This window comes from Drosophila ficusphila, unplaced genomic scaffold (assembly GCF_018152265.1).
Source record: "Drosophila ficusphila isolate 14025-0441.05 unplaced genomic scaffold, ASM1815226v1 contig_791, whole genome shotgun sequence".
Taxonomy (NCBI): domain Eukaryota; kingdom Metazoa; phylum Arthropoda; class Insecta; order Diptera; family Drosophilidae; genus Drosophila; species Drosophila ficusphila.
In genome coordinates this window covers 26,133,386-26,149,650 of record NW_025064737.1, presented here as the reverse complement: position 1 = coordinate 26,149,650, position 16,265 = coordinate 26,133,386, and the positions used below count along the sequence as shown (strand labels likewise).

Here is a 16,265-nt window from a genome sequence, read left to right as displayed (position 1 = left end):
TGACTTACCTCTAAACGATTGCAATGGAATTTCTAATCGAACTGTTTTTTGAAGGTTTATTGTTTGACCCCTGTTCATGTCAGACTTAAATGTTTTCAGAATAATTAACCCCCTTCCATGTTTCTTATATGTACGCCCCTGTGTTCGCATATGTTGTTTGTTATCAATTTCTCGCACCGGTGACGTCATGGCAACGATATTGCGTTTATTTTTCGTGGGTTTTGTTTTGCTCCTCCGATACGACAACAAACCGGTTCCCAAGCATAGAGTCACCCATTTATTTTGTGGTGCTTATCTAATTGGGCTGCTCAGCGGTGCTCAGCGCCTCTCAGTGGCGCTCTTTCTCGCCTTCCTATAATTAAATTCCATCTGGCATCGAGTTCGGAACTCGGGCTGTCCAAAATTAGTCGTAGTCTGGCGCTTGCACACAGCAGACGCTCTTAATCAGATATATCCAAGTATAACCAAGTATTAGCCACCAAAGGAGCAATCATGTCGGCGGAGGGTGAATCGAAGTTTGGCTTCAAGGACATGGAGAAGGCGCTGGAAACGCTGAAGTTGCTGGAGAGCCACGACATGCAGTACCGCAAGTTGACTGTGCGTGGATTGCTCGGCAGGGCAAAGCGAGTTCTATCAAGTAAGTGATAATGTCTGGGGAGATTTTCTTTATTCCAATCGCCTCCTTTGATCCTCAGTGACCAAAGCGGAGGAGAAGCTGAAGAACATCAACGAGGCCATCGGAGTCTTTGAGAAGTGGCTGGAGGAGAACGGCGGCGGCGCATCGAGCAAGAATGTCAAGACCGACAGCGAGGACAAGGTGGAGACGGTGCCAGGACTCGGCTTCAAGGACAAGGCGGCTGCGGAGGCCACGCTGAGGTAAGTCATCCCCGCTGGCATTCCACTCGGCCGGAGACCTTCAGCCCAGGCAACCGCTGCGACGTCAAATGATGTCATGGCACAGTTTTAGAGTGTCGAACTCGGAAGTCTCATTAAGTTGATAGAGCGGCCACTGCGCTCTTCCTATTTGGTGTTCTCCGCATGCTAATACGTATTTTAGGGTGGATCGATTAGATTAAGTCATGGGATAAAAACCAGCATCTTAGGGATTTGATTAACTTAATTTGATCTCAAGTCTGGACTTCTCATTCCTAATAGAGAATTTTTTAGTAATACATTAACTTAGATCTCTGGAGTTTACATCTTTTCTTTAAATATTTGTAAGCAATAAGCTTAAAATATTTACAAAATCAATTTATAAACAATATTGGTAGTTTGTTTGCAAATATCTTCATTTGAAATGTGTATTTTACTCTCAATTATTAGTCATTGTTTATTGCTGAATTTTGAATACCGATCCACCCTAATATTTACAAGTATATATCAGCACATTCCTCAGTTTGCCTGTATCCAAAATAATTATATATGCATCTCTTGCTGCAGCATTTTGGCGGAGCGTGACCCGGATTACCAGAGGTTGGCCATCAAGGGTTTGATTGGCAGCTCCAAACGCGTGCTTTCCGGAACCAAGAACGAGGACAAGATCAAGGCGATCAAAGAGGGCGTCCAAGTGCTGGAGGATTTCCTGGAGAAGTTCGAGGCTGAAAACAAGATCAAAGACAATCGTGCCTATTTGCCACTCGCAGTTGTGGACAAGCTGCCGGAGTCCAAGGATGAACTGGCCAGCGAGTTCCTGGAAGCCTACGGAGGATCCAAGGCCAAGGGAAACTACAAGCACCTGCGGACCATGTTCCCCAAGGCGGATGACAAGACCAGTTGGGACATCGTCCGCAATCGCCAGTTGGCCAAGTTGCTGGAGCAGATCAAGAGCGAGGAGGCCAAGCTCTTCGACGCGGAGTCCGGAGCACCCACCGATCTCCACCTGCAGTTGATCCACTGGGCGTACAGTCCGCAGCCGGATAAGCTGAAACAATACATCGAAAAGCTGGCCAAGAAGACCCCGGAGAAGCGGAAACAGGAGAGCAGCAGCAGTGCCAACAGCTCCAGTAGTTCTGCCCAGGATTCCGATGAGGAGGACAAGCCCAAGAAGAAAAAGAAGAAGGAGGAGTGAGGAACTTTCTATTAAAACAACATTGCTGCCATTTGATTAACGAACAGAAACGGTTCATTTAGTCCTGTCTTCGCTTTCAAATCAAATCTAATTTGACATTAAAGGATTATATTTAATCAATAGTCCAAATTAAATCTGCTTTGAGAACGGAGACAGTGCTAATAGTTTATTTAAGTAACTCAACCTCAACGCAGACTACGATTAATGGTGGACACATAGTTGTTTTCAGATCCTCCTCTATATACACAGATAAATGTATGTGTTACATAGGCGTGTAGGCTATATGTAAATATCGTATATAACTATTCGTTTATGTCGTTCTGATGAGCCTCGTTCTTGGGATCAATAAATATGTTTGGTAAAGTCAGGCAAATAAACAAGAGAAGGGCACGGAAACTTAAAATGTTTGACAATCTAATTATGAACAAATAAAACAGTATGAAAACATCTTGTTGAACTTCCTTGAATAATGTATTATTTATAAAGTGGAACAAATAGGTTTATTTGGAGTGTATTATCTTCTCCAAAGTAAAATCCTAATAACAAACTTTTCCGTAAGTCAGCTCATCATAACGAAACCTTCATTTCAAATTCGTGACCCCACGCACATACACACGCAACTAGATTACACAATGTACACGGGACCCGGCCACGCCCACTCGGCCGCATTCCCACGCTCCGCCCACATATGGATACACACAGACTTGGACACACATAGCTAATATTTATGCAACCCGGCGGCATCGTAGTACTCCGACTTGGCCACGCGAGGGGATTGCGTCTGCGACTCGCCGGAAGTTGGAGGCGTCTTGGCCAGCGACAGGGTCAACTGGTGCTGCTCCCCCTTCCCTGATCCGGCTCCCGATCCGGTGGTCAGGTGACCGTAGGCCATGTTGAAGAGGGCGTCCGGATCGCAGACGAACCGATAGACGTACCGCTCGCCGTTCACCTTCTGCATGATGCCCTTCTCGTAGTAGTAGCGCAGGCTGCGGGACAACTTGTCGTAGTTCATTGCCGGCCGGTTCTTCTGCAGGCCCCAGCGACGGGCCACCTCCTCCGGCTCGATCAGCTTAAACTCCATGCCCCTTCCTGTCCAGGCGATGCAGCTGGCACTGACGGCAAACAATTTTAATTAAATTTAAAATCCTACAGAGCTCATATAAATTTTGAAAAATATTTTTCTCGATTTCTCCGATGTCTTTATAAATAAATAAATGGCTTTATGTAAAAATGGAATAGAATCAGTATATCTATGTCCATAATTTTGCCGAATCTAGTCCGATTTTGAAGTGGTATGCTTGTAAAAATTTGTAATTTGATTCTCTAAACAACTGCATTTAAGTTTTAAATAAATATTTTTTTCAACAATTTTATGATGTTACCCCTGTCAAATATCGTAAAATGGTTTTACGTGAAAATGTCAAAAAATCAGGATTTCTGTGCCAATATCCTTTTTAAATAAAGTCGGATTTCGAAGTGGCCTACCTCTAAGAGCTTGTGTTTTAATTCTCTAGAAATATTTAATGATTTCGGTTGAAAACCTGCACTCACCTGGTGGTGGGTTCGTCCAGGAGGGCCACCAGGAACTGCCAGAGCTGCAGGGAGCCCCTCCGCTGGCTGATCGCCTGGCCGCTGCTGCTGGTGGAGATGCCGTTGCTGGCGTAGAACTGGTCCAGCCGCAGCTCCGCATCGCTGGAGGTGGTGGAGTCCACCACGTTGGGCCGCAACGCAGAAGGATACGTGGAGGAGATGGTGGCGTTGTAGGGACCGCTGTCATACTTCAGGTCCGCATCGCTGACCGCCGCCAAGGAGGTGGGCGAGAGATCCCGGTAGACGGACTGCGACTGCGACTGCTGCTGGTGGGCGTAGTGGGAGGGCGTGGCATATACCGCCGAACTAGATATGACCGCCGTGTGGCTGAACTTGAAGGCCGAGGTGTGGAGCGGTGTCAGGTGGGTGAGCGCCTGCTGCTCCGTCTGCTGGTGGTGGTGTCCGTGGTGGTGGTGGTGGTGGTGCGGGTGCAGTGCAGCAGCGTGCTGCAGCTGTTGCTGCTGCTGCTGGTGTTGCTGCTGCTGGTGTTGCTGCTGCTGCTGCTGCTGTTGCTGCTGCTGCTGCTGTTGTTGCTGCTGCTGCTGCTGGGCCGCCGTCGTGGTGGAGTCCGCGTGCTCGATCTTCGTGTGGTGCTGGAAGTGCTGGCCGGAGGACACGTCGCTGCAGTAGACTGCTGCGGCTGCAGCAGCGGCGGCGGCAGCAGCTGCGGCTGCCGTGGCCGAATCTGCAAAAGAAAATGATTCGGAAAAGCAGTTTTAGAGGAGTTGAGGGAAAGCCGCTTTCATGCACGTTTGAGCAATGTGTCGAGGGAATCGGGGGAATGTAATGGATGCTAATTACATGGGTATTTTGGATACTCTCCCTCCAAAAGGGTTGTACTATTTATTAAGCCAGAAAGGGTGATTTTAGAAGATACTTTTCTCAAGTTTTCCTAAATCCACTATATAACACAAAATAATAGTTTAATTTATAGAAGAATTTGCATTCCTAAACACATATTTTGTTGTATTTTCAAATAACTTGAACTTATGTTATAATAACAGATTGTTTTTTGCTTCCCCAGTTAATTATGATAAATTACATAAATCTTTTCCCCATTTAAAGGGCATGCCGCCTTCTCTATTGTCATGAAAACTCTTACCCATTGTTTTGCCTTGTTTGTGTGGCTGTTGGCCCTTCTAAATGGCCAGAGTATTTAGCAGCGATTAATTATTTAAGCAACCCACTCCTGGCAGTCGCTGCAAAATGCTCAATATGCTGCAATTTAACGGGGGGCGAGCACCCCCCACCCCCCAGCCGAGCCACTCGAGTTTGCCCTTTTCATTAGGAAGTTACTCCACTGGAACCCCTCCACTCCTCATCCTCCATCCCTCTATCCTCCATCCCTCAACGCGACTCGACGCTGGGCGCATTAAAAATTCAGGAGATACCTTTGCATAATCCATGAGCAAGTGTCGACAAGTAAAAACATCATTGGCGATAACAACAAACGATGGAAAGCAATGCTCGCTGATGGAAAGCGAAGACCTGTTGGCCTTGCTGCTGCTAAGGGGTGTGGGTTTCAGTGGGTTTCAGGTGGGTGTAAGTGGGTGTGCCAGTGCACTACACTTGAAAAAGACTGTTTTTTAAATGAACAATTCCCTACGGCTTCTGTTCTATTAAACAGAAATATTTCATGGTTCAGAAAAGGTTTAAAACAACATTCTTAATATTTTTAATATTCTTCTAACCATTAACAAATATTTTTGTGAGTGCATTGGTTGGTTCGATGGGGTGTTTGGGGTGGGTGGTGTAGCTAACATAAGCCACTCAACGGCTGCCCCGTGATTGAGTTGCTTGTTCGCTGGGCGATGGGAAGCACACAGCGAACCACCACCCACCACCCACCACCCACCGGTGGCCAACTATGTATATCTGGCCCTCGAAATTGAATTGCAAGCTTGTGCCGCCGCCAATTGGATTAGCGGTTACTAACACCGGCGATATTGTTATTGTTATTGTAAATTATGCGCGCGATTTCTTGCATTTTATTTGAAAAAATATTGGAGCCGCCAAGTGGAGGAGAGGCAGCAAATTGAGTTATCAAACTGATAGGTATGCATATCGCGCATACTAATTTGAATAAATGATGAACGCATGGCTTTAATAATTCCGCGCTCTCTCTTATTTTTCAATCAATCTTGGGGGACTTACCTTCGTCGCTCTTTTTTAGAATGCCCGCGGGTGGCGATGATGGAAATCTGTTTGGAGCATAAATCATGAAAAATATTCAGATGGCGAAATGGATCGAGGAGCCAGCGGTTCGGCTGATTGACTTAAAGTTGACTTGTCTTGTCAGCGTGGAGCTTAATCCCCGGATTTCTTACCTGTAGCAGTACGGGTGCGGATGCGGATGCGGGTGCGAGTGCGGATGCGGATGCGAGTGTGGGTGCGTCACAGCGGGTATGTCAAAGAAACTCGATGTTCTTTCATGCCGCACGCCTTTGACATTCACTGCAGAATCAGAAGCAGAAGCAGAAGGGAGGAGGGTACAAAAAACAAGTCCAGGTTACTTTCTTTTTAGCCCACAAATGCCAGGGAAAGAGAGAAGCTCCCTTTCGGCCAACATCTCTCGACTTTTGTTAGATAATATTTTATATTAACGCTCGCACCGGGACGCCTTTGTGGCCACAAATCGAGCTTGTCACATGCACTTGACTTGGCCATAATCGAATGCCAGGATAAGCTTGGGAATAGATAACTGAGGTAGGGATATGGGTAGTGGCTTTGGGATTAAAGAGTGGTTAACTAAACATTAGAGAAACTAAAGATAGTTATCAGTCTATCTTTCATGTGTTATTCCTCCGTTCAACATAAAAAAACTTAAAATATATTGCTAACTTAAAAACTAAATTACCAAAAACTATTAACAATGTTGATTTCTCTTATCACCCCAGAAAATAACAAATTGTTTTATGTTGAGTCAAGTTTCCTGACTTCAGCCAAGTTCTACTAAATCTGCAAATATATTTATCTTCCTTGGGCCTCGGCACGCGCCAACTTCGTAGATGTTTTCTTAATAAAAAACTAAAGACAACAACCTAAGCTTAAACAAAGCCTTCGGGCAGCAAAGGGCAAGCAGGAATCCCAAATCCGAAAACCGAAGCCCACTCCCCGGGAAACATTTGGAACCCAAGCCCCTGGCCACCCCACTCACTTTTCAGAACTCATAATGGAAAATTAATAAACAAGCGAACGTGTAAATAGCAAAAGCAAACAGAAAGTGGATACAAACTGGTGGAGTGGGCTGTGGATCAGGATGAAAAAGGAGGAGGAGCAGGAGGAGGTGGAGGAGCTGGTGCATCCGGACATGGCAGTGGACGTGGACGAGGACGCTTACCATTGTACCTTGCGTTCAGGTAACCCTCGGTGGAGGTGTCCAGTCCGAACTTCCCGATGGCCGGCGCGGGAGTGGGCGTGGCATACATGACCAGCTCATCCGCCAACTGCTGGTGGTGATGGTGGTGGTGGTGGTGATGGTGGTGCGCATACCAGGAGGACTCCCGCGTGAGATCTGCAGAGTGGTTGGATGGAGAAGGGATTTATTAGGTACTAGTGTATCATGGCAAATTGGAAGCGAGTTTGGAATGGGAAATTATAAACGTAGGTTGTTAGCCATTTGAGTAGACTGGTTTAACATAAGAGATATATTAAGATTTTTAAAAGCAGGAATAAATAGGTAGTTATCTATTTTAAATATACGAACATTAAATTAAGAATATAGAATTTAAACAAAATTCTCTTGAGAAGCTTGGACCTTTAAAGGTGTTCCTTAAGTGTTCTTTTTGTCTGGTTTAAAGACTAGGTTTTTAATTTTTAAATTTTTGATAACTAATTTTTAGAATTTTTAATATAGTTACAATACAAACCATTGCATAGCGAGGCACTTGCTCCAGCGGAGCCGGCGGATCCGGAGGAGGCGTTCATCAGGGCGGCGGTGGCGATGGGGTTCGGTGAGGAGGGGCTCCCGCCCAAGGAGAGGCAGCAGGGCGGAGGAGCCGGCGGAACCGGCGAGGTCTTCTGCCCGGCGATGCAGATGGCCTCCATGAGGCCGTGGCCAGCCGCGTCCAGGTCGCCGGCGAGGCACTTCTTGCGCTCCGCATCCAGGCCGCCGCAGCTCGAGGAGGAGGAGGAGGAGGAGATGGCCTTGGCCACCGCCGGGAGCGTGGAGCTCACGCAGGAAACCACCGAGTCGGTGGTGATGGTCGCGGTGCTGGGCAGGGCGCCATGGTAGAGCCCCAGGTGGTGGTGCGCGTGGTGCGGGTGGTGCGGGTGCTCCAGGTGGGTGAGCGTCTGCTGCAGCTGCTCCAAGTGCGTCTTGGCCTCGCCGTAGTCGCTCTGCGGAATAAGGAAATGAGTCAGGGCGCGGCAGGAAATTGTCACGAGTCTGCGATTTCGGGCGGATTTTCGTCTCGGCCAAATTAGTTGTCAATTTGCCAGGAAACAGAATTTTTGGGGCTACTTCTTCCTCCCGGTTTGCCTTTAAGCCAGCCGCACTTTAAAGCCACCTGCTGGGCAACTCGAATCCCACCCGCTGCTAACAGGTTGCAGAAACAGCAGAAACAGAAGAAGAGACAATGGGAATGGCCACAATGACTTCGGCCAACTCGTCACATTGACATAGTGGAAGTTGTGGCAATTAGTTTAACAGCTTCTTTGCCTTTGCCGGGTGTCAATTGGCCGGCTTCTCTTGTTCTTGGCCATTAAGTAATGAGCCATTGTGGACCTGCAACTAGACCTTCATGAGTAGACATATCATGTGCGGAGTCTACTACTATATAATGTCGCTATCTGCCAACTCCAACTGCGGTTTATTGACACTTGTACACTTAATGAGCGGAGTGTTGAGCGTTGAGTGTTGAGGTTAACCTTTGTGTACGGTCGCACTCTCGCTCTCTCCGGGCCACCATACCATACTATATATACTCGTAAATCGTACGTATCACCCTCACGTGGCCCTCATTAAAGCCGGCAGGGATTTCACTTTTCTTCACGGGGGAAACTCATTGACAATCTAGTCTCTATCGAGGGAACTAAATCTTATTAAACAAAAATAAAAAGAACTTGAATTCCATTTAAAGTAATGAAAGCCATGATTTGTAATCTTTCTAATGGGATATTTCTTATATGAGAATAAAATAGAAATACTTATAAAGTTGTAAGAGATCAATTGATCTTAATATAATAGTAAAGTAAATCAACCCATTTAATTCCAGTTCCTTTTCCAGCCACTTAAATATGTAGGTCAATCCTAAGTGCTGACTTTAAATACGTAAAACTAAATCAACATCAATCCGAAGAAGGAAAGACAATAGAACTACTTTGTAATTCCTATTCAAAGGTTTCCATACCGATCTTTCTTTCCCATTGTTTATTTTTCGAACCCACTTTTCGGAGGAACGATCCCAAAGTGCATGCAGTACTGCCCCAATTTCGAGTCCCTTGGCTGACATTTGGAAACTGGAGCGGCAAGCGAGGCGATGCAGTGCCACCTGGATGTGCTCCGTCGCATCCGAGAACCATTTGTGCGATAGTTACCCTTAATTACATGCTCGTAATCGTTGGTTCGGCTCTATCGGCAATGTGCCACCCAACTTCAGGTTGAAAGAAAAACAAAACCTGAGGTGGAAACGCAGAAAGCGGCACAATCCCTTGCCTTTCCCCCCATTTTATTTTTCGGATAGAAGAAATGCAGAATGCTCGACTTTCTCCCCCGAATCCGAATCCGAATCCAAATCTCGGAGGGTTATGTAAATCTTCGCGGAGGCATGTTCAACTGGCATTTGGCAATCCGTAACGGACTCCTCTTCCGCAATTTGCCGCACCGATCTTTGATAAATTGCAAACTATGTCGCCGAATTGCGTTGGCTAAGTGCAAGCAAACAATTTGTCAAATCAAATTATGGCAATTACTTAGTGTAACTCTAATCTGCAGGCAGCTAAAAAGCCGCGGCAGTCAGCCAAGCGATGTCACCTGCCACACGTGCGCAGCTGCAACGGGTGGAATTATTTTCTTGGAGGGGAAACTTCGACTGGGAAACACTCTTTAACAGAAAAATATATTTCCAAGTGTATAATTTTATTCTCAAGTGACTGAAACTCTGAAAACTATATTTCAAACATTTGAAGAGATTTACTATTAAATTTTTTTGGTTAATATTCTGAAATTGCTAACTAACTAACTATACATATTTAACTGTAATCAGCAATTATTCCGTACAATTATTTTAAGTAGGTAGTTATATTATTTTATATCTATTATCAAATCAAAGAAAACTCTTTATGGAAAATATTTTTTTTCTCAATTCAGAAAACTATTTCTTTTGTATACGTACTTATGGAATTTCTAGTGATCTTCATGGCACAGCTAGTGATCTTCAATTGGTTTATACCCCTTGTAAGTTCATGTAAACCTTTCAGGCCCTCCTATTAAGCCCTAATTTGTATGCCCAATTGGTGCCACTTACAAGTGCAATTGGGAAAACAAACTGTGGCGGTGGGTGACTGACTCATCCGACGGATTGATCAACTTTGAACTCTCGAAGACAATGAGCGAGATTACGGCGCATGCGCGCCCGCAACTCGAATTACGAAACTCTTCTCGTGTTTACTTTTCGGCGCTTCGAGCGGGTATACTCGTATATAGTATGTAATATATAGACAATTTATGTACTGATCTACTTTGCAGCAGAGCAAAGGGGGAGGTCGGGAGTTGGGGGAGGGAGAAGAAGGGGCCCGCAGAAGACAATGCTTTTCTTTTTTCCCAAATTGTTTTGGCTCGGGCCTTTTGTCTTTCGCTTCCACAACGAGGTGCGTTGTGTGTGTTTCTTGGCTTGGCTGATTTGGCCAACTTGGACTACGAATCCGTCTCTTTTCCAACTCGTGCCCGTCGTGGAAAACACTTTCACTGCACATGATGAGGCAGTGACACGGTCGTCACCAACACGCTGGCTTCTCTTCTCCGTTTTCTTGTCTTCTTGTGGGTGCCTTTTTATTTTATTTTATTTTTTTTCTTTTTTGCTTTTTTTTTTGTGGCAATGGAAGCGCGACCGAGCCAGTTTCTCGCTCCGCTTGGGCTTTTCAGCATTTTCGGTTCAGCTGCGGTGGAGTTCGGAGGTGTTTCCACCGGCCTAAAGGATTCTTTCACGAAGTTATCATTCGATTGTAATACCGGCTTCATCGAAACATTTTGGCAACCTTTTTCCGCGAAAATATCAAGGTTTGGTGAACAGTTTCGCAAACATAAAGTGAGAAACAAACTAGATCGTCAAATAAAGGATTCTTCAAAGATCTTATATAAAGAGTTAACCTTCTGGATTCGCGAACAATTTGGAGGCATAACAAGATCAAAACGTTTAGGATCTAATCTGAAGTCTTCAATATTCATAATCTTTTTGAATTAAAGTACCACCAAAAGTATTTCTGTACAAAACGGCGCTCCATGTTTGGTAAAACACAATGTCGAAAAACGTGACCCGGGATTTAAATTGGCTGCACTTTTTGCTGTCCATGTTGGCTTTGCTGCAGGGTAAGTGGCCACCACTTCATCCTAATCCATTCTTACGAATCCCCCAATCTTTAGTGACCCTTTGTCAGCCCTATCAGTTGCCGCACCGCTGCTCGAATCGCTTGGAGAACGCACTGGAGCACATGAGGCGTCGGAGTGTCCAGACCAAGAGCTCCTCCACCTCGCGGGCCATGTGGAACCCACCGCCGCAGAGTCCCTACCAGTTGTACCACAGTTTCTACGGGCAGCACAGCGAGCCGGAGGAGGACTTCTACAATGTGGGAGGTGGATCCTACCACTCGGGGCGTGGCTACCACGCTAAGTTGCTCCACAGAAACGGACAGGCACACCCGTTCTCCGATTCCAGTGGAGGCTTGGAGCTGGAGGATCTGCTTGCGGTCAACCAGCAGAGCCAGCAGCACCGGCAGCCCCACAAGTTGGCCATTTCCCGGGTGGATGTGGAGGATCTGAAGGTGAGGGTGCCGCCGGCAAAATCCGCGAACCGCTGGGTGGAAATCGACAAGTGCAAGTTCAGCACGGAAAACTCCACTCTGGACACCCGATTGATTTTTCCGGATCTTACACTGAGCGGAAAGGTGGTGATGCAACCGATGGGTGGAAAGTGTCACATGATTTTGAGACTGCGACATGCGGGCATTGAATTCCGAACAGTTCCATTGGGTTATGATTCCGGATCTTCGAACTATGAACAATCCAGGAGATTGGCAGCTGCTTCGGTGCGTACGGATTCCCACTTTGCCGAGCCAGGATTCATATCCGTGTTTGCCCATGGCTGCCAGGGACCCAGTGGCATTCGTCTGCGGCAGAACTCCAAGCGGAGATTCGGAAGTGCTCCCGATGTGGAACTGGGTGAACCGCATGTGATCCTGGGCAGCAAGAGAGCGCAGCGGTGGGGCAAGTACCATCACGGAGGTGCCCCACAGCCGGCCTACGACATCCGCGGAGGTCAGAATCCGCAGAGGGACCACAGCTTGGAGCTGGGCAGCGATAGCCAGGCCCAGGATTCCGGGGAGTTCATCGACGTGAACGGCGACAACTTCTACCGGCGGCAGTTCAGCAAAAGAGGAGGCGCCGGCGGCGCTTCGCCCCCGAGAACTTCGAGGACCAGCTGAACTTCAGCCAGGACGTGCTGCACTTCGAGGACGAGCAGCTGCAGCAGCTGGTGGAGCCGGATGCCCGGGCCTTTGCGGACATCTTCAGCGGCAGTGGCTCGAATCTGGGCGGGGATCGCGAGGAGCTGGTGGGCGAGGCCATGTCCCACGAGCTGGAGAAGCTCTTCTCGATGGGGGTGCGCGGCCTGCTGACCACCTACATGCAGCGGGCCCTCCAGCCGGCCATCAAGGAGACCCTGATGGAGAACATGGGCTACACCCTGAGCTACGGCTGAATTCACCTCCCTCCCCCCTCGGGAATCCCTAGTTTAAGCCCCTATTTATGTGCGATGCAGCAGAAATAAAAGCTTTAAGCGAATCTTACCAACTTGGCTGTATCCATGAATCGATTTCGGGTTGAACTTGTAGGATTTTCACTAATAGGATTTCCCTTGGCAGGCGACTGCTGCACATCAATAGTCCTGAATTATTAACCGCTCGATGGCTTTCACTTGTCGGCGATCAGCGAGCATTCCGTTGCCGGCGTGCAGTTGCTTTCGAGTTTCCGTGGTGACTGGTTGAATAGATGGTACCTGGCCATAAAGCCAGGATGTGGCAGGAGCTCTAGCTTAAGGGTTGTGCTGATAAGGATGCTGGATAGGACACTCTGCGCAGGCGTGTCACGCCCCCCAAACTCACTGATTGGTTGAGTGGCTCGAAAGCGAAGGAACCAATGGGTAGTGAGCGTGGGCGGTAATTAAGGTCAAATGTCAAGAGTCAATCAATTTGACAGCATTCAAATTTGAATTATGATTTAAAAGGTTACCGAAAAGGATAAGAAAATCGCTTACTAGGGAAAATCTTCTATAAAAAAGATAGATATTAAAATTTTTTTTTACAAATTTAAGTAAATGTCCGCTTTCTTATTTAAATTGAAAGAATACGAATGGGTTTTTTTATAAGCGATATTTAAATAATAACAAAGGTTTTTAAGAGAAATAGATAATGTTATAGATAAAAACCATAATTGTTGCTGCTTAATATCGACAATCTTTTCAGATTCGTTCATATGGCTGACATCCTTTTGAAATGACAGATAAAATAATATATTCCAAATTGTTTGATAATTAAAATTATAAAATTCGAAAAGCTCAAACCTAAATTTCAAAATGTTCTGATTGGAGATGGTTCGCGTCCAGAGTAAAAACTTTTCAAAGTTTACTACCCCTCCTCAGGCCATTTTGAGTATACTCTTCTTTCCAACCTCTGGCCACACCCGCACTCCCGAAATCTCTCTTATAGCCAATTTTCATTCTCATCAGATTTATTATGTGATATGTACAAACCAAGTATCCAAACAACCAAGCTGACCCAGGTAAGTGCTCAATAAACCGCCTGGAAGGCAAACTTCTTCCCAACCGGTGACTATTCAGAGGAAATGCCAACCAGACTCCGGACGAAAAGTTTGTTTACGTCCGTGTGCTTTTCGCACGGCGAAAGGGAGGGGAAGGGGGCGCCACTCAGTCAGGTGTCTGCGTATTATATAATAACAACTCCAAATCGGAGGACCCGCCAAGTTATATATAGATTAGATAGCTAGAATGCGAAGTGGGCACTCCGCCGGATTCCCTTGGCATTGGCGCCAGATCAAAGGTCACGGGCAGACCCTCGAAATCCGTATCTGTCTCGCGACCTTGGGAATGTTTTTTCGTGCGTACGCCTTTCGGTTGCGTCAATGTACTAATGATGATGTTTTGTGTTCGGCAGATATACACCTACATACATATGCATATATGCAAACGGCAATAACAGGCGCAACACAAAGCAACCGAGATCTAGAGTCATGCAGGTCGAATGCCGCCAGAGAGATCAGCAAGCCAGGCTGTGAAGAAGGCCCCCAACCGAGCGAAGCTTCCACGCATGCGAAGATCCACTGAGTCCACCTGGAGCAGAGTCCAAGACAAAAGGTAGCAGCGATGGCGGAGAGCAGCGGCAGCAGCCAGAACACCCGCCTCGCAGCCGATGGATCGCCCTACATCCGCACCATCGAGTGGGACATGATGAACAAGACCAAGTTCTTCCCGCTCTCCATGCTCAGCTCCTTCTCGGTGCGCTGCTGCCTGTTCCCGCTGACGGTGATCAAGACGCAGCTGCAGGTGCAGCACAAGAGCGATGTGTACAAGGGCATGGTGGACTGTGCCATGAAGATCTACAAGTCGGAGGGCGTGCCGGGTCTCTACCGAGGCTTCTGGATCTCCTCTGTGCAGATCGTGTCCGGGGTGTTCTACATCAGCACCTACGAGGGCGTGCGCCACGTGCTCAACGATCTGGGCGCCGGACATCGGATGAAGGCCCTCGCCGGCGGCGGCTGTGCCTCGCTGGTGGGCCAGACCATCATAGTTCCTTTCGACGTGATATCCCAGCACGCCATGGTGCTCGGCATGTCCGCGCACGCCGGCTCCAAGGGCGACATTAACCCGCTGGGCATCAAGTCGTGGCCCGGTCGCAGTCGCCTGCACATATCCATGGACATCGGCCGGGAGATAATGCGGCGGGATGGCTTCCGGGGCTTTTACCGGGGCTACACCGCCAGCCTGATGGCCTACGTACCTAACTCGGCCATGTGGTGGGCCTTCTATCACCTCTATCAGGGTGAGTCTCTTCCGCTTATCCACGAGATTAGATTAATTCAATTTTTGGCTTTCCCCGCAGACGAGCTGTTCCGCATCTGCCCCGTTTGGGTCTCCCATCTGTTTATCCAGTGCGTGGCCGGCAGCCTGGGTGGCTTCACAACGACAATACTAACCAATCCATTAGATATAGTGCGGGCGCGTCTGCAGGTGAGTTTTGGAGGGAGTTTAAAAGGTTAAAACTTTCAGTAAATATGTAAATTAAAATCAGAATTGTGGTTAGTTTATAGGGTTATAAAACCTTTTCTTTACTGCAAATTTTATTTGTTACGGTGACTGTGCTCGAGCCTCCAGAGCTCTTATCTCAATAACCCAAAGTGCTCGTCACTCATGCGTTATCTTTTCAAAAATGTCTTACCGCAGGTCCATCGCTTGGACTCGATGAGCGTCGCTTTCCGGGAACTGTGGCAGGAGGAGAAGCTGAACTGCTTCTTCAAGGGTCTGTCCGCCCGCCTGGTGCAGTCGGCAGCCTTCTCATTCAGCATTATCCTAGGTTACGAGACCATCAAGCGCATAGCCGTGGACGAGCAGTACAAGCACCAGATCCGCTGGTGAAGAGCGCACAATCCCCAGCCAAACTGAAACCAACTCAAAACTGCATTTACGCGACGTACTGAGAACCACCACGATTGTAAATATCAAGAGCGAGAGGAAGTATCAGAGGAGGAGCACAGGTTAATTAGTTGAATTGCCAACGATAGCGAATTATGAAATCATCGATGGCGGACGCATCGAGGATGTACTTTTAGTAGGACGTTTCAACCATATGCTTGCGGCTAGGATGTTCGAGTAACGCAACTCAATATGCAAATACCCAAAGTGTTGTAGCTTAAAGTGTACATTACTTTTGTTATACTTAGTCGTTTTATACCTAACACGTGAAGAGGCCTATCGGCGACAAGCATAATTTATTATACACATAACTATAACGATAACTATAACTATAACTATAACTATAACTATACTTGTACTTGTACGTAATTGATGATGATGATGTTGATAATACTGTTGATTACATTGGTAGCCCAATTACTTTTACACAACTTAGCACAGCAATGTTTGCGCCAAACAAAATACCACAAAACTGGACATGCCGGATTAGTAACTAATATCGATACAGGGTCGACCCTTCCCACTGTTGGGGTGGCACTTCCTAGGCTAAGCATTCGTGTCTGTGTTCTCTGAGTGGATAACCTAGATTTAGTCTGCATTGTAATAAAGTACAAACCAAGAATTGTTACATTTTTGGCACTGTGAAATATGAAATCCAAGTGCTCTGTATAAGGATCTTCAGAATT

General features: G+C 46.9%; 4 protein-coding genes across 4 annotated transcripts; 3 read left to right on the top strand and 1 right to left on the bottom strand.

Moving 5' to 3' along the window:
* The first annotated feature begins 394 nt into the window (after nucleotides 1-394).
* Nucleotides 395-2,529, top strand: LOC108099620. The gene is made up of 3 exons (XM_017203243.2): nucleotides 395-637; nucleotides 696-876; nucleotides 1,441-2,529. The coding sequence occupies exons 1-3, from the start codon at nucleotides 493-495 to the stop codon at nucleotides 2,066-2,068; spliced, it is 954 nt and encodes a 317-aa protein (XP_017058732.1). The 5' UTR covers nucleotides 395-492; the 3' UTR covers nucleotides 2,069-2,529.
* A 111-nt stretch (nucleotides 2,530-2,640) lies between these two features.
* On the bottom strand, nucleotides 2,641-12,680 carry LOC108099618 (ETV5-related protein Ets96B). Its single transcript, XM_017203240.1, has 7 exons — nucleotides 12,663-12,680; nucleotides 7,528-7,996; nucleotides 6,999-7,172; nucleotides 5,986-6,112; nucleotides 5,813-5,859; nucleotides 3,620-4,322; nucleotides 2,641-3,180 (listed from the first exon to the last, which is right to left on the bottom strand). Exons 1-7 carry the CDS (start codon nucleotides 12,678-12,680, stop codon nucleotides 2,787-2,789), a joined length of 1,932 nt encoding a protein of 643 aa, XP_017058729.1. The 3' UTR covers nucleotides 2,641-2,786.
* Nucleotides 10,763-12,609, top strand: LOC108099619. Its single transcript, XM_017203241.2, is given in 3 exon segments — nucleotides 10,763-11,186; nucleotides 11,241-12,242; nucleotides 12,245-12,609. Coding segments are annotated over 3 exon segments (1,401 nt in total). The 5' UTR covers nucleotides 10,763-11,116; the 3' UTR covers nucleotides 12,574-12,609.
* Nucleotides 12,681-13,416: 736 nt separating the features above from the next.
* LOC108099527 (solute carrier family 25 member 44) lies at nucleotides 13,417-16,233 on the top strand. The gene is made up of 4 exons (XM_017203095.2): nucleotides 13,417-13,652; nucleotides 14,045-14,929; nucleotides 14,990-15,117; nucleotides 15,331-16,233. Exons 2-4 carry the CDS (start codon nucleotides 14,254-14,256, stop codon nucleotides 15,520-15,522), a joined length of 996 nt encoding a protein of 331 aa, XP_017058584.1. The 5' UTR covers nucleotides 13,417-13,652; nucleotides 14,045-14,253; the 3' UTR covers nucleotides 15,523-16,233.
* Nucleotides 16,234-16,265: the final 32 nt, after the last annotated feature.